Source organism: Trichosurus vulpecula, chromosome 3 (genome assembly GCF_011100635.1).
Source record: "Trichosurus vulpecula isolate mTriVul1 chromosome 3, mTriVul1.pri, whole genome shotgun sequence".
NCBI lineage: Eukaryota > Metazoa > Chordata > Mammalia > Diprotodontia > Phalangeridae > Trichosurus > Trichosurus vulpecula.
In genome coordinates this window covers 168096849-168121545 of record NC_050575.1, presented here as the reverse complement: position 1 = coordinate 168121545, position 24697 = coordinate 168096849, and the positions used below count along the sequence as shown (strand labels likewise).

Here is a 24697-nt window from a genome sequence, read left to right as displayed (position 1 = left end):
ATCATTATCTTGGTAAGTCAAAGAATAAGCATTTGGTTTTTGTCAGCTTCTCTGGGAAGGAAAATAAGCCAGTTTGGGGCAGGGGAGGGGGAGTAGGGGAGAGATGGCATTGTATCTGAAGTATTTTATTAGAGTTTTTAGGTGTTGGAAACATGGGAATTTACTGAAACTAAATCAAAGACAAGTCTTCCCTTACTGCTCTAACTTCCCTCTCTTTGATGCTCAGGTTTTTAACTCAGCCCCAGAAGATTATATATCAAAGCCATCCTCATTCTGTGGCTCTTAAGAACCCTAGGTATTTAAAAGCCAGTCATATTTGTAAGAGCTGACCCCAGAGTCTCTAGTACATTGTTCTAAATACAAAGTGTCATGGAAATGTGTATAAAACCATGAGCTGAGGTTCTATGGGAAGGTTTGGAAAGGCCATTGATATGGGTGCCCCTCTGTTAGACCCTGACTGATTCTACTCTGGGCTTCTTCTGACTCACATGCTAAGGATCCTGAGCGTGGTGTGAATTCCAGTTGACTCCAGTGTGCATTTCTCTTGTTTCTGAACTTCTATAGTCTGCTTGGACTTGATGTTGGGTCTAGATAACAAAACCGGCTCCCTGAAATGCTGGCCTTGCTGACAGTCTAGCCCTACCCATGGACTTGACCAAATGGAGACTAGAGACTGAGAGATTAATAGAGAGACTGATAGGGGAAGGGGATTGTCTACAGAAGACCCCTGTGAAAATATACCTGTATGAACTAGGGGAGAAGAGAGGCTCTCGATTGTGCAGGCAGCCTTCTGTACCCTGCTCACACTAACATAGTTCGAGTAAGTCGCTGCCTCAGTTTCTTTATCTGTGAGGACCAAAGTGGCTACCAAGGTTCCCTCCAGAACAATTCTGTTTTCTAAAGTTTCTTTGACCTCAAACATCATATAGAAATAAAATGGAATTTAAAAACTTGAATGAGTTTCATTCGATTACCAAAATCCTAACAGAAGCAAAATATTAGTATGGGGTAGAGCAGTAAACTCTTCAATAGTGTTTAATGTATTCTGAATTATATTGTAGTTATTTTTACATGTTTGATGTCCCCTGCTAGATGGTAAATTTTGTGCTGGCAAGAACATGACTTGAATATTTTTATATTCCCCCACCATCCCCTGAACATAGTAGATACTCAGATTTTCCCCAAATCATAGAATGTCAGAGCTACAAAGGGCCTTAGGGATTATAGCCCAATGTTCTCTCTCCCTCAACCCTGTACTGTATGGATGTAAAGAGAAAGAGGTTCATCAAGGTTAAAGGACTTGCCAAAGATCACAGAGGTAGTGGTAAATGGCAGAACTGAGATTTAATTACAGGCCTTCTGACTGCCAGACAAGTGCTCTTTCTCTTGGGCCATTTCTGTTGAATTGAATTAAATTTAATTCAATTCCATTCAGAATAGAAACAGCACTATCATCATCATCATAAATAACGCCTAACATCTGTCCCACCATTTACCATTTTCAAGGAACTTTCATGGATACTCTCTCATTAAAACCTCACGAGGCTGGGGACAGAGTGTTGGAAGCCAAGCTGGAAGCTCTCAGTGGCGGATATACTTGACACCTTAGCAGCCCAGAGAACAGTTTGTATCACAAAAGGTCTCTGCTCCAACCGTTTAATTTTGTCTAAATTTGGCTGCTGATAACAGGATGCACAGCTCTAAGGCATTTTCAGTTCAAAGCAGCAGGTGCTTTAGATGTTTGGAGAACCGCAGACATTCCTCTTCCATTTGGTTGCCGGATTGCATTCACACACCTCACCTGCCTTCACTTCATTGGTCTTGATGCAAGGCTCATGTTTTTCTGGACCCATATGCAGTAGTTACTTCTCAGCTCAACTGGAGAAACAAAACATGTCAGATGATCCCAGAAGAAGCACTTTTAACTAGGATTCATTGCATCTGGAGCAAAATTCAGTTGGGGGAGGGGGTAGTGGTGGTGCAGTCTTATCAGAGTCTGCCTGCACATTCATGTGGGCTAGGGGGAGAAGGCAACCCCAAGAGAGGATGCCATAGTAATTGGATCTTGGAGGGTGTCAGTTTAGGGCAAGGGTTCTTAACCTGGGTTCCATGGATCCCTAAGGGGTCTGTGGATAGATTCGAGGGGATCTGTGAACTTGGATGGGTAAAAAAAAATTACATCTTTATTTTCACTGGCCTCCAACTGAAAGTTAGCATTTCCTTCTATTTTGAATTTTAAAAAATTATTCTGAAAAGGGGTCCAATAGGCTTCACCAGATTGAAAAGCGGTCCATGCAGGGGTGTGCTGGAACTGGCTCCTACTGCCCTGAGAGAGCTGATTATTAAATTTTCAGAATGAGCATCTAGCCCAGGGGTGGGGAATTTGCAGCTTTGCGGTCACAGGTTTCCCACCCCTGATCTAGCCTGATTCTCCTTTCTCAACCTTGCTTTGTATAGATGTAAAGAAAAGGAGGCTCAGAAAGATTTACATGGCTCACGCAAGATCACAAAGGTAGCAATAAATGGCAAAACTGAGATTTTGTTTTGGGTCATTTGACTTCTGATGGTTCCTGTCTCAGGAGAGCTGATTGTTAAACTCTCAAGGTGAGGATTTACACCTCTGAAATCCAGGAAATGCCATAAATCAAGGCTTGGTTTATTGTTTTGTTGATTGTCCAAACTTGAGAAGGTGATAGGGAAAATGTTAATAATTCAGATTGAACTTTAAAATGTGTTATGCATACATTTTTGGATATGTCAAATAAGGTGGTTTTTTTTTCTCAGAGAGCCAGTCATAAAACACTTACCCGCATACCCCTGAGTTCATGACAAAATAAAGGTTAACAACTACTGGTTTACGTCATGGAAAACAGTGTAGCTGTTTAAGAATATTGTAAAGCAAGGGCTGGGAAAATGTGCCTCCATCTGGGAGGAAGCCCCTCACCCCACCCAGCCAAGGAAGAAGTACACTTGGCCTATGTCAGCACCCTGGGGCCAAAACCCTGTTGCCTCAACCCTGTTGCCTCAGGCTAGGTATAGCTCTACCCAAACATAATACTTGTCTTTTGCCCAGTGGCCTAAACTCCTGAAAGCTGTGCACAACAATTAGAGCCAGAGCCGTAACTAATATTTTGTTGGCATATTCGCTTCCTAGGTAAAGCAAGGCAAAACATTTCCTCAAACCAACTTTACACCCACAGGGCATATGGAAAGGAGATGTAGGTCAGGAAAGGGCCGGATTGCCTGGGACATGGTTGCCAGGAAAGAAAGTGCACCAGCTGATTGTTTCCTATTAGATATCAAGCTCAGTTGTCTCTACACTGCTGAAGGAATGGAGCCCTAAATTTTGGTGCTCTGGGGCAAAGCCCCGATCACCCCACCCTAGTTATGGTTCTGTTAGTAATCAGACATTAGGAAGAACTAGGAATAGACCAGACATCAAGGAAATTTGTCCAACTCACTATATAAAAGTTGTCTGACCTTAGAAACTAGATCTGGATGGCAGAACCTTCTAAACTTAAGAATCCTCCAAGATCTCCCAGAAGGAATAGTTCCTTTTTGTTTTCAAACTGCTGACATTTAATCACTCTTAGGAAAAGGAGCAGGCCATGCCATTCTAAATGTTCCCTGCTAAAACAAGTTAGCCCCTGCACCAGTCATATCTTCTTCAAAGCAAAGAGGAGATGCTGTCATCCTTCCAGTGCTACAGAGAAGAGTCATTGTGTGGCTAATTGTAAGCATTGCATTGCGTGCCAGAAGACTTGGGCGCTATGAATAATCTGCCTTGCACAATCTCTGCCAAGCATCCTTCTCTACCATCACTGTGAGCTTGCTTCAGAAGGGGGATGAGTCAGGTAGTCTTAGAATCATAGAATCTTCACACTGGAAGGGACTTTAGATGTCATCTCATCTAAAATCCTACCCAATATAGGCATTCCTTCCAACAAATCCCCAGTGGGAGACATGATGACCTAGTGGCAAGATCACTAGTTTTGGAATCAGAATCTAGCTTCAAATCGCAGCTCTGACACCTAGCTGTGTCACTTAGAACAGGTTGCTTCTCTGAACCTTGGTTTTCTTATCTTTAAAATGGGGGTGTTGTTTGTGCTACTCATCTCTCAGGGCTGTTGTGAAGAAAACACTTGGTAAACCTTAAAGCACTATACAAAGGTGAATTATTATTATTGCTATGAAAAACTCAGCTCCTTCACAAGACAACCCCTTCCATTTTTAACACCTCTAATTGGAAGGAAGGTATTTTTCAGCTTGTTTTTATTTTGTTTTGGGTCAAAAAATCTATCTTCTCCAAAATGTTACCCTTTGGTTCTAGGCTGGTCTTCTGGGATCAAAGAGAGTAAGTCTGCTCTCCTTTCTGCATAACCCTTCAAATGTTTGAAGACAGTAATCATTTATAAACTTGAGTCATCTCTCCTCCAAGCTAAACATTTCTCATCCTTTCAACTCTTCCTGAGGTAGACTGATTTCAAGTCCCCTTAGCATGCCGGATGCCCTCCTCTGACCACACTCCATCTTGTCAATGTCCCTGACGGTCCCTTCCCAGGCTTCTGTGTTATTCTCATTCACACACTCTCTGTCCTAGTGAGATTGGTATGCTGGTTGCTTTCCATACATGACATTTGATCTCCTACCCTGGTATATTTGTATCAGTTGTCCTCAATGTCCAGAATTTATCCTCCTCACCCCTACCTTGTGGAGTCCTTTGCTGTTGTTGTTCAGGCATTTCAGTATGTCTGACTCTTCGTGACCCCATTTGGACTTTTTTTACAAAGATACTGGAGTGGTTGGCCATTTCCTTTTCTAGCTCATTTTACAGACGAGGCAAAGAGGGTTAAGTAACTTACACAGGTCACACAACTAATAAGTATCTGAGACCAGATTTGAACTCAGGGGGGATGAGTCATAGAATCCTTAGGTTCCTTCAAACAACAGTTCAGGTACCAGTTCCTACATAAGACCTTTATCACTTTGCATTTATTAACACTCTCCTTTTTGAAGTATGGGAACATAAGATCAATAGCATCATAGATTTAGTTCTTTAAAGGCCATCTAGTCCAACTATTTCATTTCTATAAATGAGGAGACTGAGGCCCTGAAGAGGTAAGAGACTTACCCAAGATCATAAGATTACCTTAGTGAAAGAGGCAACATTCAAACCATGTTCTCTGACTCCAAATTTGATACTTTTTCTTCTCCTGGACCATGTTACTATCCTCCAGTGCTTTCTAATTTATTCTCTAGTAGAATGTAAACTGAGAGTAGCACCTGGTCTTTTTTTTTGTCCTTTGTATCTACAGAGCCATGAACATAGTAGGTACCTAATATACACGTAAGTTAAACCAACTTGATAAAATGTGGCACTCAGAACTAAACATGACACTCAAAATGGGATCAGATCGGTGGGACTCTATTACCTGTTGCCCTCTGGCTCTAGATGTCTTTGTTCCCACCTTTTCATCTTTCATTTTCATTCTGACTGTTGTGATTACCAGCGATTTCAAGTCAAAGGACCATCCTTTGAACCTTAGTTTTTTTTTATTTTTCTCCCTTTGGGTTTATTTTATTTAGAGGTGCCCTGTTCAGGAATGAGTGCCTTTTAGAGTAAGAAAAGGACCACTAAAAAGTACCAGATGCTAGCAGTTTCCAGTTGTTAATCATCAGGAACTAATAAAGCCTCTATGGCGATAATTACTTGGGTCAATATCGAGGCCAAAGTCAATTCGAATCGTCTCTAAGGGACCATCCGAATTCTTCGGCCATCTGGAATTTTTCTGCACCTTATCTCATTGGAATACATGGACCATCATCTCAGGCTTAGAAACTCTGGTTGCAAGCAGTGTTGTTTGTGGATTTGACCTATAGCACTTTTCTTATAGGGACCTCAGATCATCTCCCACATGATTGTATGTGAGTCCAGAAAGGGGTGAGTTCTGGTGGCACACATGGAGCAGCAAAGTGGGTGCTGCACCATGTCCCACAGATAGAAAATACAAGGTCACCATTTCCCCAGGGCCCTGCCTACTCCTTTTGCAACAAAATGAAGGCACAGTTGTATGTTATTGTCTCTTCTCAGAACATTATTTAACCTGTCTCTTATTTAATCTGTTCTCTTAGCTTTCCCTTCTCCATGCCTCCGATTCTTCATCTGTAAAATGAAGGCATTGCTGCATTCTAGTATTTTAATCCTCCGCTCAACGAAGGTGTGAATATGAGAGTCACTTCAGTCAGCTTCAGTCACTTGCACCTTGGCCTCATCTTACAAGAATACCTTACGGATTAGCTTAGATCTTTTACGCTTCACAAAGCACTTTTCACATCTGTTATTTCTTTAGTTTCCTCTACTCCTGGAGCATGAGCAAATCCTGTACAATTTCGCTTCCTTGCTCTGATGGCCACCTGGGTCTTGGAAATCCCCACCACGGTCACCAGGGTCACCAGTGTCAATCAGCTTGTCTTGGTCACCCAGTCTCCAAAGGAGTTTTATATACTGCCTTAGTCTCTTTTTATATAATAACGGGGAGCAATAACAAATAGCCTCATTTTCCCTTCCAAACGGAGACCAAAGTTTAACAACCTCTCTAGTTAACACTGTGGGAAGAGTCCAACTGAATGTGAATTAGGAACTGTTGGTCCATTTAATCCATTTTTTTAAATTTTTATTTTTCCTGCTAGGAAATGAGATTGGCTTGTCAGCCTGGCTCTCCTTCATAGGCTGTCTAAAATTAGAAGCCGGCTGACAAGGCAAACCTTATCTACAACTGAAGGCTTGCTCAGTGGATTCAGGGAAATGTCAAAAGTACAGTTTCTGTTTCAATTTTGAGGTTCAAAAGACCTCAGCAAATGGAAGCACAGAGCAAATTTGTGCTGTTTCCAAAGCTTTTAGACCCCAATTCCTCAGGTAGCATTCGATTAGAGTGTTGGGTTTACAATGGAATTAACGTCCCTGGTAGTCTAGGGGATCTCATTCTTTGCCTTTCATTCATCACGCCAGCTATGAACAGCAGAGATCGCAAGTACAAGGCCTCTTGCCCTTTAGCTGCCTGAACACTGTTAGTTTGTGGATCCTCCTGGGGGCTGTGAAGCACCGGCTGACAGCTCAGTTTTTAGGTAACACTAATCCAAGCGTGTGTTGAGTCTAGGAAGTTACCTCCCCAAGGTCCTATGTATTGGCGTTGATTAGTTCTGCCCCCTAGATTACTCCTTACAGAAACTGGAATTCTACATTTCTAGATTTGGAGATACCCCCATACTCTGAAAGATTCTACCAGATGGAGGCTTAGCTATTAGTCATAATGAATGGATGTGGGCTGGGCAGATCTCAGCTCCCCTGTCTTCAGGCCAATGGGTGAAATGATGGCTTATAAGGGAATTATGAAGAGATAGAGACATTTATTGAATTAATCTGTTGTCTGGCTGGTCATGGCAGCTGGATTGCAAGCCTCTTGAGAGAAAGGGTTTTGTTTTCAAGTTTGTACTGTCTATCTCCTCAATCCTCTCCACTCCTATCAAAAGTATACCGATACCTTGAGCATCGAAACAGAGGTGGGGAACCTGCAGCCTCAAGGCCACACGTGGCCTCCTAGGTCCTTGGGTATGGCCTTTTGACTGAGTCCAAGTTTTACAGAATAAATCCTTATTAAGGGATTTGTTCTTTGAAGTTCGGATTCAGTCAAAGGGCCACACTTGAGGACCTAGAGGACCACATGTGGCCTTGAGGCTGCAGTTTCTTCAGCCCTGATCTTTATATTCTCTGTAAGGTGTGTTTTTTACTTAGTAAAATTAGTCTTCACTAAACTGCACCCAAAATCAAAACTCTCTTCAGTTCTAGGCATGGCTCACAAAGTCCCAATCTCATCATTCTTGAAAAGAGAGCTTAGTTAAGCTTCCCACTCCCACTCTAGACCTATACCCCCATATTAGCAAAACTTTATGATCCTATGGTGTTAACTTTTCAGTGTCCCCCCATATGTCATCTCATTTTAAGGACATAAAGAAGGCTTTCTTTCTGCCAAATATGTTTCCCTTCCACATGCTCACACCACACTTATCAGTGGGTGAAATTCTACCATTAGAGAATCATTCCTTTGGCTTGAGTTTTTGACCTTGGTTGAAACGCAAATCCCCCAGGGAGAGGTAACAAAGGGATGCTTTATTACTCATTTATATCTTAAGGTGAAAAAATCTGATCCTTTTTTGGGAGCAGCTTTTAATACTGAGAACAGAAGACACTAAATACCACAGAGGGGAATGAAAGGAGAAGTGTCTGGTGCCTAACTAACTTCCATGTCTTCAGCAATCTGATGGGTGGTGAAGGAGAAAGTACATTGGAATGGGAATTAGGATGCCTGGCTTCATTCCTGGCTTCTGCCACCAACTCCCAGAGTAACCCTGAGCAAGTCAGTTCCAATGCCTAGTTTTCTCAGATATACAATGAGAAGGTTGGACTACTCTGACATTCCGTGATTCTATTTCTTGTTGTTCAGTCATTTCACTAATGTCCAACTCTTTATGATACTACTTGGGGTTTTCTCGGCAAAGATACTAGAGCAGTTTGCCATTTCCTTTTCAGGCTCATTTGACAGATGAGGAAACTGAGGCAAACAGGGTTAAGTGACTTGCCCAATGTCACACAGCCAGTGTCTGAGGCCAGATTTGAACTCACGAAGACAAGTCTTCCTAACTCCAGGCCCAGCACTCTGTCTATTGTACTACCTAGCTGCCCCATGATTCTATTATTTAAATGTGTTTGGGGAGCAGAAAATAAAAAGAGTAGAACTGAGAACAAAGATGATAACTGGCCTCTTGTTCTTCCCACAGGTTCGAGCCATAAGACTGTCTTTTGTGGGGGAGATGGGCTGGGAGCTGCATATCCCCAAGGCATCCTGTGTACCTGTTTACAAGGCTGTGATGAAAGCAGGTGCCAAGCACGGCATTGTCAATGCAGGCTATCGGGCAATCGATTCCCTGAGCATTGAGAAAGGTAGGTTCTTCCTGTTGACACGCTAGAAGCTCCTGCCATGCCTCTGAACCCTCCTCCCTGAGTCTGGACCTCCTCCAAGACCATTCTCCAAGGCATAATTGTGATCTAACAAGTCTGTCTTCACCTTCTGGATTTCTTGCTCCCTCACTGTTCTGGACATACTCTCCCATTTCCTGGCTTGGTCCTTCTTCTGTGCTGTCCCTTGACATAAATAAATGCACAGTATTTGCCACGGCCATATTACCTTCCCTCCTCTGAGAAACTTTCAGACCCTATATCTCATCTTCCCCGATCACAGATTCGCTGGGCCTTTCGAAGAGATCACTAGTTAACTTGATTTTTTCAAATTATTTCAGATAGAATAATAGAATCAGAGGATATCAGGGCTAGAAGGGAGCTTAGAAAGTAGGATGTTAGCACTCACATGATGAAAGGAACCTTAGAGGTCACTTAGTGTAACCTTCTCATTTTAAAGACTAAAAAAAGAAAAGAAAACCCCAAAACTGAGGCCCAGAGAAGGGCAATGGTTTGCACAAGCCACGTTAGTGGGTGAGACCTATAGGAGGCTTTCCCTGCCCCAAACCAGATGCCTCTCTTTTCTAGGTTAATAGGTATATTTTAACAGAGGCCTTCTGGAAATAACGAGTTACCAGCCTCACTGCCACTCCCACCTCCTTCTGTGTCCCCAAGCTGTAGTTTTTGTTATACAAACCCAAGTAGTGATACACATGGGGTGAATTTCAGCCAGGTGAGAAGGGGAGATAGCACCATTATAGGCTGGGGGTAGAGATTTTGTGATTCAGTGAAGCCTCACACTGCTCTCATCTCCAGCTGCCTTTCAGACATCTCTAAGTGGATGTCCAGCAGACATCTTAAACTCAACGTGTCAGAACAGAACTTATTATCTTTAAACCATCCCCCTACTCTGACCTGTCCTATAACTGTTAGAGCAACACCGTCCCTCCCAGTCCTTCAGGCTCACAACCAAGATGGCATCCTTAATCCCCACTCTCTCTCATCCCTCATATCCAAGCTGTTGTCAAGGCCTGTCCATATCACTTTTGCAACATCTCTCCAGTACACCCCCTTCTCTCCTGGGACACTGCCACCCACCTGGTGCAGGCCCTCATCACCTCATACCTGGATTACTGCATTAGCCTGTCAGTGGTCTTCCTGCCTCAAGACTTGCCCTACTCCATTCCACCCAGCATTCAGCCACCAAAGTGATTTTCCTGGAGTGTAAGTCCAATCATGTCACCCCAATATTCAGTGAATTACAATAGCTTCCCATTACCTCCAGGAGCAAATAAAAATGCTCTGCTTGGCATACAAGGCCCTTTCTAACCTAGTCACCTCCTACCTTTCCACTCTTCCTACAGCTTACTCCCTGACATGTCTGTAACCAAAGAGGAGCAAAATGACAGCACAATGTCAGGGTCAATTTACATTGTGTGCAACTGTGGCTAATTAGCAAGCTTGGAAGGCTCTACCACAGGTTGGGCACAAATGGTTCATATGAACATTGGGGAAGGAGATGTCTCTAACATGCACATCTCGTGTTCCTTTTGAGCTACTGCAATTCTACTTTGCTCATAGAGCATAACACCTTCTTTGATGAGGGTGAAGCATGCTGGGCCATCCTGGGCCAGTGTCTTCCACACCTCACAATAGATTCCACAGTTCAAAGAGACCTTGACAGTATTGTTGTATCACCTCTGACCTCCATGTGAATGCTTGCCTTGTGGAAAAGAAAAAAAAAACTCCTCGACATGTACTCTGATCCAGTGATACTGGGCTCCAGGATACTCCACAAACAAGACACTCTATCTCTTGACTCTTGCTACTTTCTCTCTGTGTCCGGCATGCCTGGAACAATCTCCCTCCTCCACTCTTACTACTGACCTCCCTGGATTCCTTTACATCTCATCTAAAATCCCACCTTCTTTGGAAGCCTCCCCTAACCTCTCTTAATTCCAGTGCCTTCCCTCTTTTAATTATTTCCTATTTATTCTGTATATAGCTTGCTTTGTATGTATTTGTTTGTTTGTGGTCTTCCCACATAGATTATAAGCTCTTTGAGGACAGGAACTGTCTTTTGCCTCATTTTGTATCCCCAGAGCTTAACACAGTGCCTGGCATATAATACGCACTTAATAAATGTTTATTGATTGACTTACTGAAACCACACGGTGTAGGAAGTAATTCATACTGTCTTTGTACTGGTCAAGTCCTGCTCTCCTTGACTCTGATAACATTGGGCATCCCCTACAGGCTACCGACATTGGCATGCAGACCTTCGCTCTGACGATACCCCTCTGGAAGCAGGGCTGGCTTTCACCTGCAAACTGAAGTCCACCATTCCCTTTTTGGGACGAGAAGCGCTAGAGAAACAGAGGGCCTCTGGTCTCCTCAGACGCCTGGTCTGCTTTACCATTGACAAGTAAGTCCCTCTGAGGCTTCTTCCCATCACTCCTGCTCACAACTGTCTGTTGTTGAGAAACATTCCTTGCATACAGTCTAGACACCCTCCCTTCCAACTCCATAACTGGGATAAGAAATTTTTAAAGCAAATAGCAGCATTTTAGACCCTCTACAATTTGGTACCTTTTTACTTTTCTATATTTCATGCTGTATTTCTCTATATTCCTTACTTTTTCAGGCAACTCCCCTACATAAGCCCTATGAATGAACCAAACAGGACTACTCACAGTCTCCTGCATTTTCCCACCTCCATACCTTTGCTCAAGCTGTGTGTGTGTGTGTGTGTATGTGTGTGTGTCTGAATTAACTTTCCTATCTTCTCTATTCCTGTTGAAATCCTACTCATTCCTTTAAAACTTAACTCAAACACCACTCTTTCATGAAGCCTTCCATGAATACTCCCAGTGGATTATCACCTTCTAACCCTTGGACCTCACATAGCACTTTGTTTTCCATTTTTAAATATACTTATTGTGTATTATTTTATGTTATAGCCATTTGCATAGTAAATATGTTAAACCCCCTTATTAGACTGTAAGCTCTATAAGGACAAGCAGGATTGTGTCTTACCAAAACTCTGTATCTCACCCACCCTTATAGACATTTTATAACTATGTGTGAATTGAATTGATTTGAAGTGTAATGACAGCCTACGCTGGGCAAGTAATGATTTTTGCCAAGAGAATAAAATGTATTTTGATTCTGTTTGTTTTTCTCTCCACCTTTGTGGGTGGCAACGGATGGGAATAATTTTAATCAATGTTTTCAAAACTAGAATAATATTTCCAGCCTTGATTTGGAAAACTAAGATGCTCCACTCACCCCTTATGTAACTAACTACCATTCTTCTCCAAGGAAGGGCCAACGCCAAGAACAAGAAGAGGGGGGAAAGTGTCTCTTATTGGCTTCAGATGTCCCTTAATTCATGTAGCTTTCTTTCTGTCTGGTCCCTCGGAGGGCTATCCATGGAGAGACAGCAGCTCCAATGAACAAGATGGGTGGGCAGGAGGCTGTTGGACAGTGAATTCTCCATGAGTCAATAGTGTGACATTGCAGCCCCAAGATGAATGCTGTCCTAGGCTCAGCTGAGTGAGGCACGGAATCATTGGAACTAGAAGAGAAACTTCAGGATTTTTGAGTCCAGCTCCTTCATTTTATACCCGAGAAAAATGAGGCCCATAGAATTTAAATGATTTTTAAATTATCTGATAATTACTAGATTCTGAATCAGGATTTGAAGCCAGATCTTCCTGTCTCTGTGTCCAGAGCACTATTTACACTGCCTCTCAGCACAAGGAAGGCAATAGCACTGTTGTAGTCTATCCTGGTAATGTTGCACCAGGGATATTGTGTTCAGTTTGGGGCCACACATTTTAATAAGTACAGAAATAAGCTGCATTGTACCCAGAAGAAAGTAAACAGGCTAAGGAAAGCTTTGGAGAATATGCCACAAGGGGATCATTTGAAGTAACTGGGGCTGTTTACCTGGGAGGAGAGAACATTTAGAAAAGATGACAGCTGCCTTTAAGCACTGGAAGGGATGTTACATAAAAGAATGGGGATTCATTAAGGTAGCTAGATGGTACAGTGACCTGGAGTCCAGGAAAGCCTGAGTTCCACTCTTGCCTGAGGCACTTATTAGCGAGGCAAACCACTTAACGTCTCTAAGCCTCCATTTGTTCGTCTTCAAAATGGGTCTAATGATAGCATCTATTTCTCAGAGCAGTTGGGAGGATCAAATGCAAAGCTGACACATATAAAGTGCTTTACAAACCTTAAAGGGCCATATCAATGCTAACTATTGTTGTTTGGCTTGGCCCCAGAGGACAGAACTAAGAGCAATGTGCACTTCTTTTCAGACAAGGCAAATTTCAGCCAGATTTAAGGAAAAATCTAACAATCAGAGCCATCAAAAAGTGAAATGGGCTATCTCAGGGGTTAGCCATTTCTCCTTTGGAAGCCTTCAGGCAGAGGCTGGATTAACATGTCATTGGGAAAAAAAAACAAAATATATGAGAGAGAGAGAGAGAGAGAGAGAGAGAGAGAGAGAGAGAGAGAGAGAGAGAGAGAAGAAAAGAAGAGAAAAGAAAAGAAATAAAGGAAAGAGAAATGAGGCTGGAAGTAGAGTTTGGAGTCAAACTGTGGGAGGCCCCTAAGTGCCAAGGACTCCCAAAGACTAAGGATTTGGTATTTTATCCCCTAGTTAATGGGGAAGTCAATGAAGGTTTATGAGCAGAGGAAGAAATGGTCTGAGCTGTGCCTTAGGAAAAAGATTTCTATGGTGATTTTGGAGAATAGGGACTAGAAAGTGACATAAAAGATAAGACTATTAACACTTTTACAAATAGTACAAATAATCCTGCTGATGATTCTCCTAAGTCTGACTTTCAATACTAATAAAAAGTAGAGAGGCAAAACACCATTGCTGCAAGTATGGGGCTTCATTGATGTGGGCCTGGTATCATTGACAGCCAAAGAGAGCTATGTCATATGTAGCCAGATTCCTGGCTGCACCTTGTGAAGTCCTTCAAAAGATGTGTCAAGTGTGATGAGTTAGGAAAAAAGAAAGAAAGAAAGAAAGAAAGAAAGAAAGAAAGAAAGAAAGAAAGAAAGAAAGAAAGAAAGAAAGGAAGGAAGGAAGGAAGGAAGGAAGGAAGGAAGGAAGGAAGGAAGGAAGAAAGAAATAAGAAAAAAAAATCTTTGGTTTGTCATCTTCCCTCACAATTTCTTTAGGTTATCTCCTGTTTGCAAGCCCTTCAGCTTGACTCCTCCAACTCCTCCTTCTCCTCCTCTTCCTCATTTTCTTCCTCCTCCTCCTCCTCCTTCTTTTCCTCCTCTTCTCCTTCTTCCTCCTCCTTTTTCTCCTCCTTCCTCCTCCTCCTTTTCCTCCTCTTCTCCTTCCTCCTCCCCCTCCTTCTTCTACCTGGCCCCCATCTCTATCCTCCTCCTCTTCTTCCTTCATCTCATCCTTCCCCTCTTCCTCCTTTTTCCCTTCTTCTCCTCCTTCTCCTCCTCATCCTTTCCTTCTTTCTCCTTCTCCTCTTTTTCCTTTTCTTCCTCCTCCTCCTTTCTGCACAGCTCTTTCCTGGGGGCTGGAGCTGAGATGCCAGGGTCCTCCACTAAGCAGGGACAAGGTCTCAGAGGATGCTGATCAGGAGAGCACCACTGGATTTTCATCCTCAACATCCAGAAATCCACTTTGAAACAAGAGAGAAAAACAGCTTTCCATCTCACAGGCATTTTTTCAAGGTGGTTGATTTTAAAAAGATGAGACAAGTGCCCATTATTTTCACTTCACTTTCAGTGCAGGGCTACCAAAAAGAAAACAATGCCTTCAATTTTTCCATAGCTGTAATACCTTTCCATGTCCATTATCTATTTGTGAGTTAGGGAGGTCAGGGCCTATTGTCTTCAGAGGGGAAAACTGAGACCCAGGTAGTGTGAGACCCTCAAGGCCATATTGTAAATTACTGGTACATCGAGGGCTAGAACCAGAGAAGGCCACTGTCTGCTGTCCAGATTTACTGTATCCAAGGGATGGCTCTTCCAGATACGATAAAGACAGAGGAAGGAACTTTGAAATTACAGATGAAGGCCCAGGCTCCCAAACGAGAGACCTTTGGAAATAATAGGCTAGCACCAGAGAAGACCACTGTCCACTGTCCAGATTTACTATATCCAAAGGATGCCTTTCCCAGATACGATAAAGACAGAGGAATGAACTTTGAGACTACAGATGAAGGCCCAGGCTCCCAAACGAGAGACCTTTGGAAATAACAGGCTAGAACTAGAGAAGGCCACTGTTTGCTGTCCAGATTTACTGTATCCAAAGGATGGCTCTCCCAGATACAATAAAGACAGAGAAAGGAACTTCGAAATTACAGAAGAAGGCCCAGGCTCCCAAACGAGAGACCTTTGGAAATAATAGGCTAGAACCCAGTTTTTCTGACTCATGGTTGCTGTGCTTTTGTTTCTCTACCGTCTCAGAATCACTGCCTCATTCCGTTGCTTTCTTCTCTGAGGTTTGGGTGCTGAAGTGGGGTGACATGAACATCATTTTGGTTTTGGATCCAGCTTTCTACCTGTACTTTCCCATCTCAGAATGCTCAAGCCTTCCTCTGTAGAATTGCCCCTGGATGAGGCAAGAATCTCCTCACCATTCTTCCTACCTCGATTGTTTCCCCACCCCCAATTCATCTTATTCATTCTGTGAGAGTAATGCTCTGATTATGTCATTTCACTGTTCAAGAACCTTCAACGGCTCCCTATTGCCAAAAGGCCCCCTACAAACTACTCCTTCATTACCTTTCCAACCTTATTTCAATCTGTTCCCCTTCATTTAATCAAAGCTTCACTCAAAACATGCTACCCAATAATCCCCAAGAATAATTTAAACTTCTGAGCCTACATACCTCTCTGATTTTCCTAAAGTACAAATCAGGCCATGTCACACCCCTACTGGATAAACTCTGATAGCTTCCTATTGCCTTTAACATTAAATGGAAGCTCCTTCGTTTAATTTTTAAAGCCCTTGATGACCTGGCCCCAAAATAGCTTTTCAAGTCTACACAACACACACACACACACACACACACACGTATATATATATACACATAGATGTATAAATATAATAGATGTATATTTATATATGTATACATATACCCATATATGCATATGTGCACAGATAAATATCGACAAAATTTTTATTTTTATGAAAAAAGTTTATTTTTATACATACATACATAGAGCATATATTACCATCATTCCTGCGCTCTCTGGTGCAGTCCAACCAGCCTTGTTGCTGTTCCTCACACATGAAACTCCTTCTCCACACCTTTGCATTGGCCATCTGCCATTCCTAGAATGTACTCCCACCTCACTTTTTCCTCTTCAAATTCCTTTTTTGTCTTCAAAACTCTGCCTAAGCAATACCTTCCATGCACCCACACATGCCACATTCATTTATGTACACATTGTCTCCCCCAAAAGGATATAAGTTCAGGGAGGGCAGGAACCATTTTGTTTTTCTCTTTGTGTCTCCATCATTTAGCACAATGCTTGGCATGCTGTTGGCACTTAATAAATGTTTGTTTATTGCTTGATTGGTGATCTTTCATGCTTCCAATGTGCTTCTTCTCCTCTTATCTCAGTCATCCTTCTAGACTCAGCTCAAAGACCTCCTCCTTGAAACCTCTCCCCGGAATCCCCCTGTTGGACATCCTTGCCCTCTTCTGAACCCTTCTAACCCCTCGCATCATACTCTGCCCTGGGTTACAGTTGTGTCCCTGATTTATCTCCCCTACTTCACTAAGTTCTTTAGAATTAGAGTCCTTGAGGGAAGAGAACAGGTCGTATTTACTTTTCTATCCCACCCCAGCCCATTGTGCCTAGTGATTAATACATTTTTATTGAATACATGAACAATTTTTTTTTTTACAGAAAAGTGCCCATGTTTGGCCTGGAAGCCATCTGGAGAAATGAAAAAGTAGTTGGCCACATTCGGAAGGCAGACTTTGGCTTCACCGTCAATAAAACCATCGCCTATGGGTACATCCAGAACCCAGATGGAGGTCCGGTGAGTACTTGGGGTAGCTCAACTTAAGGAGCTAAGAATCCAAATTCTTTTTAAAAGAGACGTGCAGAATGGTGTCAAGAACAGTATTCTGTCTCAGAAGGATAACAAAAGGATGAGTTGTTTTTCTCCAAGCCTTCTATTATAAGCCAGAGAGGGCTGTGAGACCTACAGGGAAGACACAGAAGAAAAGAGCTGGAAGTCCTCCCATACCCACTCAGTCCTTGGCACTCTACCCCATACCACCAGCTCCCTGGAGGGCCTGGGCTCCAGCTATGGGAAAGCTGGGGGGGGGGACAAACATTTCTGACAGGGCGTGATGATGGATAAGGCCTTGAGCAGAGGCCTCTGCTGGAGGGAGGAAGGAAGAGAAGAGGGGAGGCAGATCAAGATGGAAAGCTGGTGCGGTGACATGAATGACTCATGTAAACTGTATCTCCAGGCTGAGTTGGCTGTTGTTTTTTTGTATTTTCCTTTTAAGAGACTCTGACTTTTGAAGCACAGGGTTTATGTTAGTCAGAATTGAGGACAGAGCCAGAGGATAACAACTATTCTTTCCTAACCCAGAAAGAATGAGATTTTGAAATGCCATCCCATTCTTTCTTTTTACTCAAAGGATAAGACCAGGGCAACCAATGACCCAAACTCTGTTCCTTCAAATCTCAACCACTGCTCCGACCTACTCTAAAAATGTCCTTTCCTCAATCATCCTAAATCCTCACCACACACAGACACACACACACACACACACACACACACACACACACACACAGACACACAGACTTTTGTACCCTATCTTAACTTTGTCTCTATCCCATCTACTCTGTGGTCTGCACATATAGGCCTTTAACAATTGTTGGTTAACCGATTGCTTGGTTAGCTGGTTGAATGAATGAAATGAATACTCTTTCAATTTAACAAAATATTTAAGTGCCTACTATGTGCCAGAGTCACTTTGACTTGCATTTATCTTATGTGTTATTTCATATGGTTGTTAATAGTTTACAATTCTTTTGAGAACTGTTTGTTCATATCTGTTGATCCTTTATTTATTGGGGAAATGATTTTTGATCCCATCTGCTATCTTGGATACCAAATCTTTATCTGAGAAATTTGATAAAATTTGATAAAAACGGTTTTCTCCATTCATTGCTTTCTTATCCAAGATGCATTAATTTTGTTTGCGCAGAAGCATTTCAATTTCCAATAGTCATTATCATCTCCGCTCTTTGCATACTTCTGTTTTCTTAATCCATCAACATTACTCTGTCTTTACTTTCTTCCCTTCACAGTTTCTACACTATAGTTAAAGCAGCTCAACTTTTGCCTTTGACTCCCTTGTCTGTTGGCCTAGCACCATTCACACCCAGCCAATTCTCCACTCTAGATTAACCCTGCCATCTACCTTGTCCATTAAATTATTGAGCTCCATCTGTGCCATCTAGATTCACTATAAATTCACATTATCTAATCTGAACTGAGTCCTCACTGCTTCATATGAAACTTACTCTTCTCTGTTCTATTCCTCTTAATGACTATTCTCTTCTCTCCACAAGCCTTGCCCCATCCTCAGAAGATATCCTTACCTCCTACTGTACTAAGAAAATGGAAGCCTTCAGTTCTCTTACTCCACATTTCAGCACTCCACTATATCTTCAAAAGAGTGCTTCCTTTACTCCTGCCTCTGAGGAACAGGTGGCCAAGGCCTTCCCCTCTACCTGTACCCTCCCTCTCGCCATGCACTCCCTTCTTGCCTAAGAGCTTACCCATCTATCTCCTCTCATCTTTAATCTCTTCTGACCTACTTGTCTTTCTTCATTGCCTACAAACATATCCCATCCTTAGATAATCAGTCACTTGACCGAAATATCCCTACAAATAATTCCATATCTTACCTTCTTTTCACTGCTACACTCCTAGAAAGAATCATCTCTACTTATTGCCTGCAATGCCTCATTTCTTTATCACCCACTCACTTAACCTCAGGCTTTGGACCCCACCACTTGTCTGAAACTGTCCTTTCCAAGGTTATCAAGGATCTCTTAACTTCTAAATATGGTGGCCTTTTCTCAGTTCTCAGCCTCTGTGACTTCTCTGTACCTTTTGATGCTATTTGACCACTCTCTCCTCCTAGACATTCTCTGCTTCCTTGGCATCCATGAAATGAATGTATTTTGGTTCTCCTTCTACCTATAAGACAGTTCCTTTTCAGTCTCTTTTTGTGGATCTTCATCTGTCTCGTGCCTGCTTAACATGGATGTCTTCCATATCTGTTCCTCCTCACTTTCTACAATTTCTTCTTTGATAATTTCGTCAACTCCCGAGGGTTCAAATATTATTGCTATGCAGACGTCTCTCCAATCTGTCTGTATCCAGCCTTAAACTCTCTCTTAAATTCCAGGCCCACATTGTCAGCTGCCTGCTAAACATCTCCTCCTACACATACTGTGGAAATCACAAAATTGGCATGTTCAAAACAGAACTCAATACCTTCCCCCCTGAACCTGTCCCTCCTCTAGACTTCCTTATTTTTGTTGATAATCACTCAGATTCAAACTTCAGGGTTATCCTTGACTCTTCCCTCTTCACCACCCACCTCAACCAATCAGTTTCTAAGTTGTCTGGATTTCACCACCACACATCTCTCCTATTTGCTCCCTTCTCTCTACACACACAGTGCCTCCATTGTAGCTCCTGTCCTCATTGCCTCTGTTGTAACAGAGGCCATGGGTAACCTTGCACTTGAAGTACCTAAATCCTTATAGTTGGAGAGACCAGCAACATAAAAAGGGAGAAAAGATGATTTTGCTGTTCTCTTGAAAATGCTTTTTAGGGTGAGAAACACTATCATTATCCTCACCATCCATAACAAGTACTCCGAACACCAATTACAGTACTTTGAAAAGGCTTGGAGGCCAATGGAATGATTTTCAATACTTGGACTTTCTGTAGAAAAATTAATTGAAAGGAAAAGCTCTCAACTCAAACCTTTTGGAAGAGAAAATTGGATCTTCCCAATTCCCCCCCAAAGCCCTTCTACACAAACAAAATCAATGCAACTAAGATAAGATGGCAAGCTGTTGATTAGGAAATGTCCTCCTTGATTCTAAGAGGGAAAATAAACTTCCTGACAAATGCTTAAAGTTTCTTAACTCAGTAAGACAGGAATGGGGACTAGACCTGTGATTTCATTTGTATAGAGAACTCCCAGGTGAGGAATCCACTTCTACGAATACAGGTTGGTACTTATTCTGTAAGTCAGAGTTTGAAAGAGTTGCCTAGAGCACTGAGAGGTAAGTTGAGTGACATGTACAGGCTCATAGAGCCAGAATGTATCAGAGGCAAAACTTGAACCCAGATCTTTTTGGTTCTGAAGCTACTGCTCTATCTACCCTGTTATCTCAATAATAATAATAATGAAAACTTGAAGAATTTCTTTTGTTTGGGTCCACATTTTTGCTTTCCCAGTGAGGAAATTTCCTCCATTGACGTAGATTGGCAACTCATTTTTAATTTACAATCTTAGAGAATTCCCTGGGGCAACTTGGAGTGCTCATATTTTCGAATCCATTCTTCTGACTCTGAGACCAGCCTTCTCTTCATTATACCTAGCTATCTTGCCATCAGTAACAATAATAGCTAACATATATATATATATATATGTGTATATATATATGTATATATACATATATATATATACATATATATATATATATATATATATATATATATATATATATATATATATATATGCTTTAAGGTTTACAAAGCACTTGACTCACATGATTTCATTTGTTCCGGACAACTTTCTGAGGTAAGTTCTTCAATTATTATTAATATCCCCATTTTACAGATGAAGAAACTGAGCTCCAAAAAGGCTAAGTGAAATTAACTTCTCATTGTTCAGTTATGTCTGACTCTTCATGATTCCATTTGGGTTTTTCTTGGCAAAGATACTGGAGTGGCTTGCCATTTCCTTCTTGAACTCACTGGATGAATGGGGAAACTGAGGCAAACAGGGTTAAGTGACTTGCCTAGGGTCACACCACTAGTAAGTGTCTGTGGCCAGATCTGAATTCAGGTCTTCCTGACTTTGGGCCCAGCTCTCTATCCACTGTACCACCTAGCCACCCCAAGTGAAATGATCAGGATTACATAATTAGTGACCAGGAGTGAGATTTGAACCTAAGTCTCTCATGGCTCCAAGTCCAGAGTTCTTCTCACTACCCAACCACCACCACCATTCACTCTCAGTGAATGAACAATCATTGGATAAAGGACCACCGTGTGCTAGATGCTAGGGATGGAAATATACCTTATGAGGGCTCAATCTAGTTAATGGAAAGTTAGCACAGAATGAGTATTTAATAAACACCTAATGATTGGTCAAATGAGGTTATAGGTGTGAAAGTCTGAAAAGCTATACACAATTGTAAGGAACATTATCAGTCAATATTAAGTGCCTACTATGCGCCAGGCCCTGTGTTATGCTCTGGGCATAGAACATTGAATTAAGGTACTTCATATTCCTTCCCTTAAACCTAGAGTTTGAGTTCTCATTTCAAGGCCTCTACTCTGGCAAGTGGGGTAGAAGTATGAAGGCCAAGGGAAGAAACTTTGTGGGAATCAAATAGTTAATTAACACATATTCATTAAATATGTGACTGTTTCCAGCTCTGTGCTGAGTGTTAGCAGGGAGAAGAACTAGAAACACCATGGCTAAGTCAAACTAAGTTGGGAGAGTCAGTGACAGCCCAGAGAATAGTTCCACTTTGGGTCTAGTTGAGAGCATGGGGAGGAGAGGTATTACGGTAGACAGGTGCAGTTGAACCGAGAGGAAATAATCAATTCCCCAGAGAGTTCTGGCCGTTGCCCCTTTGAATGTTGAGAAGTAAAGTGGGCCATGGGGTAGGAGTATCATGCTAGAGGAGCCAGGGGCAGCTGCTAGGAGGATGCACTCCTCTATTCACTGCAAAGTGAATGAATTACAGGGCAGGTAGCATGTGCAGGGAGGAAGCAGGCCTCACCAGAGAGGAAATATGCCCAGTTAGATGTCAGCACCCTGAGAAAGCCTATTCCTCTCCTTACTAGTTACAGCTCTAGAAATAAGAGAAGGGGAAGGTTCTTTAAAATGTGAAGATTGAACTGGATAACTTTCTAAAGCCTCCTCCAGCTCTAAAATTATATTCTAAGTGTGCCCTTGCAGACATCAGCAACCTGGGAAAAGCTCCACTTACACCCATGCTAGACATGGGTGGCATGGGTAGACAAAGTGGATAGAGACTCATCTTCCTGAATTCAAATCCAGTCTCAGACACTTACTGGCTGTGTGACCCTGGGCAAGTCACTTTACCCTGTTTGCCTCAGTTTCCTCATCTATAAAAGGAGCTAGAGAAGAAAAAGGCAAACCACCCCAGTATCTTTGCCAAGAAAACCCCAAGTGGGGTCATGAAGCATTGAACACGAAAAAAATAACTGAAGCAATGAAAAAAAAATACCAAAAATACTGAAAAAAAAAACACTGAAAAAATAAGATAAGATAAAGGCTCCTTAAAATAGGAAGGTTGAATTAGATGACCTCCTAAGGTCCCTTCCAGCTTTGAACCTATGAGTCATTAAGCTCATGAGTTTATAATTTACAATTTCATTTAGTGACCAAGATTTACAGCTGCACATAGTTCACATAATTTCAAGTCAAATCATGATGTGAATGAATGAATGAAAAAGCATATATTAAATATTACTGTGTACTAGACATTGTGTTAAGTGTCAGGGACACAAAAATACAAAGACAGATAATCTCTATCCTCAAGTAGCTTACATTAAAAAAGGGAAAAACATATTAAAAGGGAGTGGTGGCCAGGGAAAGGAGCCTATCATCACTGAGGTGTCAAAGTCAGTCAGTCAAATGACAAACATTTATTTATTAAGCACCTACTATGTGCCAGACACTGCTAAATGCTGGAGATACAAAGAAAGGCAAAAACAGTCCCTGCCCTCAAGGAACTCACATTGTAATGGTGAGACAACATGAAAAAACAATTTAATTACCTGATATATACAGAGTAGGTGGGAAATATTCTCAGTGGGAGGGCCTCAGCTGTGGGGAGTAGGGGGGGTTTGAGGGAAACTAGAAAAGGCCTCATGCAGAAGGTGGATTTTGAGTTGATTGGATGTAAGCCAGGGAAAATCATTGGCAGAGGCAAGGAGGGAGATTGCCAGTGAAAAGGCATAGACATGGGAGGTATACAAAGGCCAGTGTTGCTGGAGTATACATGGAGGAGAGTTAAAATATAAGAAGACTGGAAAGATAGGAAAGGGCAAGATTATGAAGGACTTTAAACTCTAAGCAGAGCTTTTTAAAGTTGATCGTGGGGGTAATCGGGAGCCACTGGAGTTAATTGAGTGGGAGTGAGGGAGGGGGATGCCCTCGCCAAATGTGTGCTTCAGGAAAATCGATTTGGCTGCTCAGTGGAGGCTGGATTGGAGTCAAGAAAGAGCAGAGCTATTGAGATGGCTGTTGCAATCATCTAGGCCCATGGTTCTCAAAGTTCACCGACTCTTGGAGGTTCTGGAGACTTTTTCAGGGTCTCCAAGGTCAAAATTGTTTTTTTTAATAATATTAAGACATTATTCACCTATTAAAATACTCTTCTCTGTATGAGGCCAGAGTTTCTTCATATACTTCAACCAAAACATATTCAACAAATTAAATGCAGAAGCAGATAGGAATCCAGCTGTCTTCTGTTATGCTTAGATTTAAAGAGATTTGCAAAAATATATAAAACACTGCTACTCGTCACTATTTTTTTCTTTTTAGAAAATAGTTATTTTTATTAAGATTTGTTATATCAGCTTTCAATGGGATTATTATTATTAATTTAATGAATTAATATTTTTAAATTTTATTAGCTTTAATTTCTTTTTTTTGAGGGGGAACTCAGGGCAATTGGGGTTCAGTGACTTGTCCAAGATCACACAGTAAGTACGTCAAGTGTCTGAGGCTGGATCTGAACTCTGGTCCTCCTGATTCCAGGGTCAGTGCTCTACTCACTGCGCCACCTGGATGCCCCACTTTAATTTCTTATAAACAAAAGCTCTTTAGGTTCCTCAATAATTTTTAAGTGTCTAAAGGGGGCCTGAGACCAAAAGTTAGGTCATTGCTTGTTTAGGCATTCAGTGATGAGAGCCTTTACTAAGGTAGTGGTGATGGGTCTGGAAAGAAGACGTGTAGGAAAGAGGCTGGGAAGGTAAAAAATGACAGGACTTGACAAAAGATTGCATCTGTGGAGTGAGTTCAAGAGTCCCTGTGAGCCTAGGGATTGGCAGGATGCCGGTGCCTTTGACAGTAGTGACAGGGAAAGTGGGTTTATGCACAGGATGGACAACTGACATGACCTTTGTAAAAACAAAAGGGTTACAAGGAGCAGGCAGGCAGATGATAACATAACCTGGTGGGTGGCTTGATATGGTATGAAAGTGAAGTACGGTCTAAGGTTTGGGGCCCATCAGATGATATGGTGTTGTTGTTGCTGAGTCATTTCAGCAGTGTCTGACTCTTCCTGACCCATTTGGGGAGTTTTCTTGGCAAAGATACTAGAGCAGTTTGCCATTTCCTTCTTCAGCTCATTTGACAGATGAGGAAA

General features: G+C 42.0%; 1 protein-coding gene across 1 annotated transcript in view; it reads left to right on the top strand.

The window, feature by feature from the left end:
• The window catches only part of SARDH (sarcosine dehydrogenase), a 135242-nt gene that overhangs the window by 103627 nt on the left and 6918 nt on the right, over window positions 1-24697 (top strand). Inside the window, 3 exon segments of the mRNA XM_036749434.1 lie at window positions 8836-8998; window positions 11270-11438; window positions 16919-17054. Coding sequence (XP_036605329.1) covers window positions 8836-8998; window positions 11270-11438; window positions 16919-17054 — 468 coding nt within the window.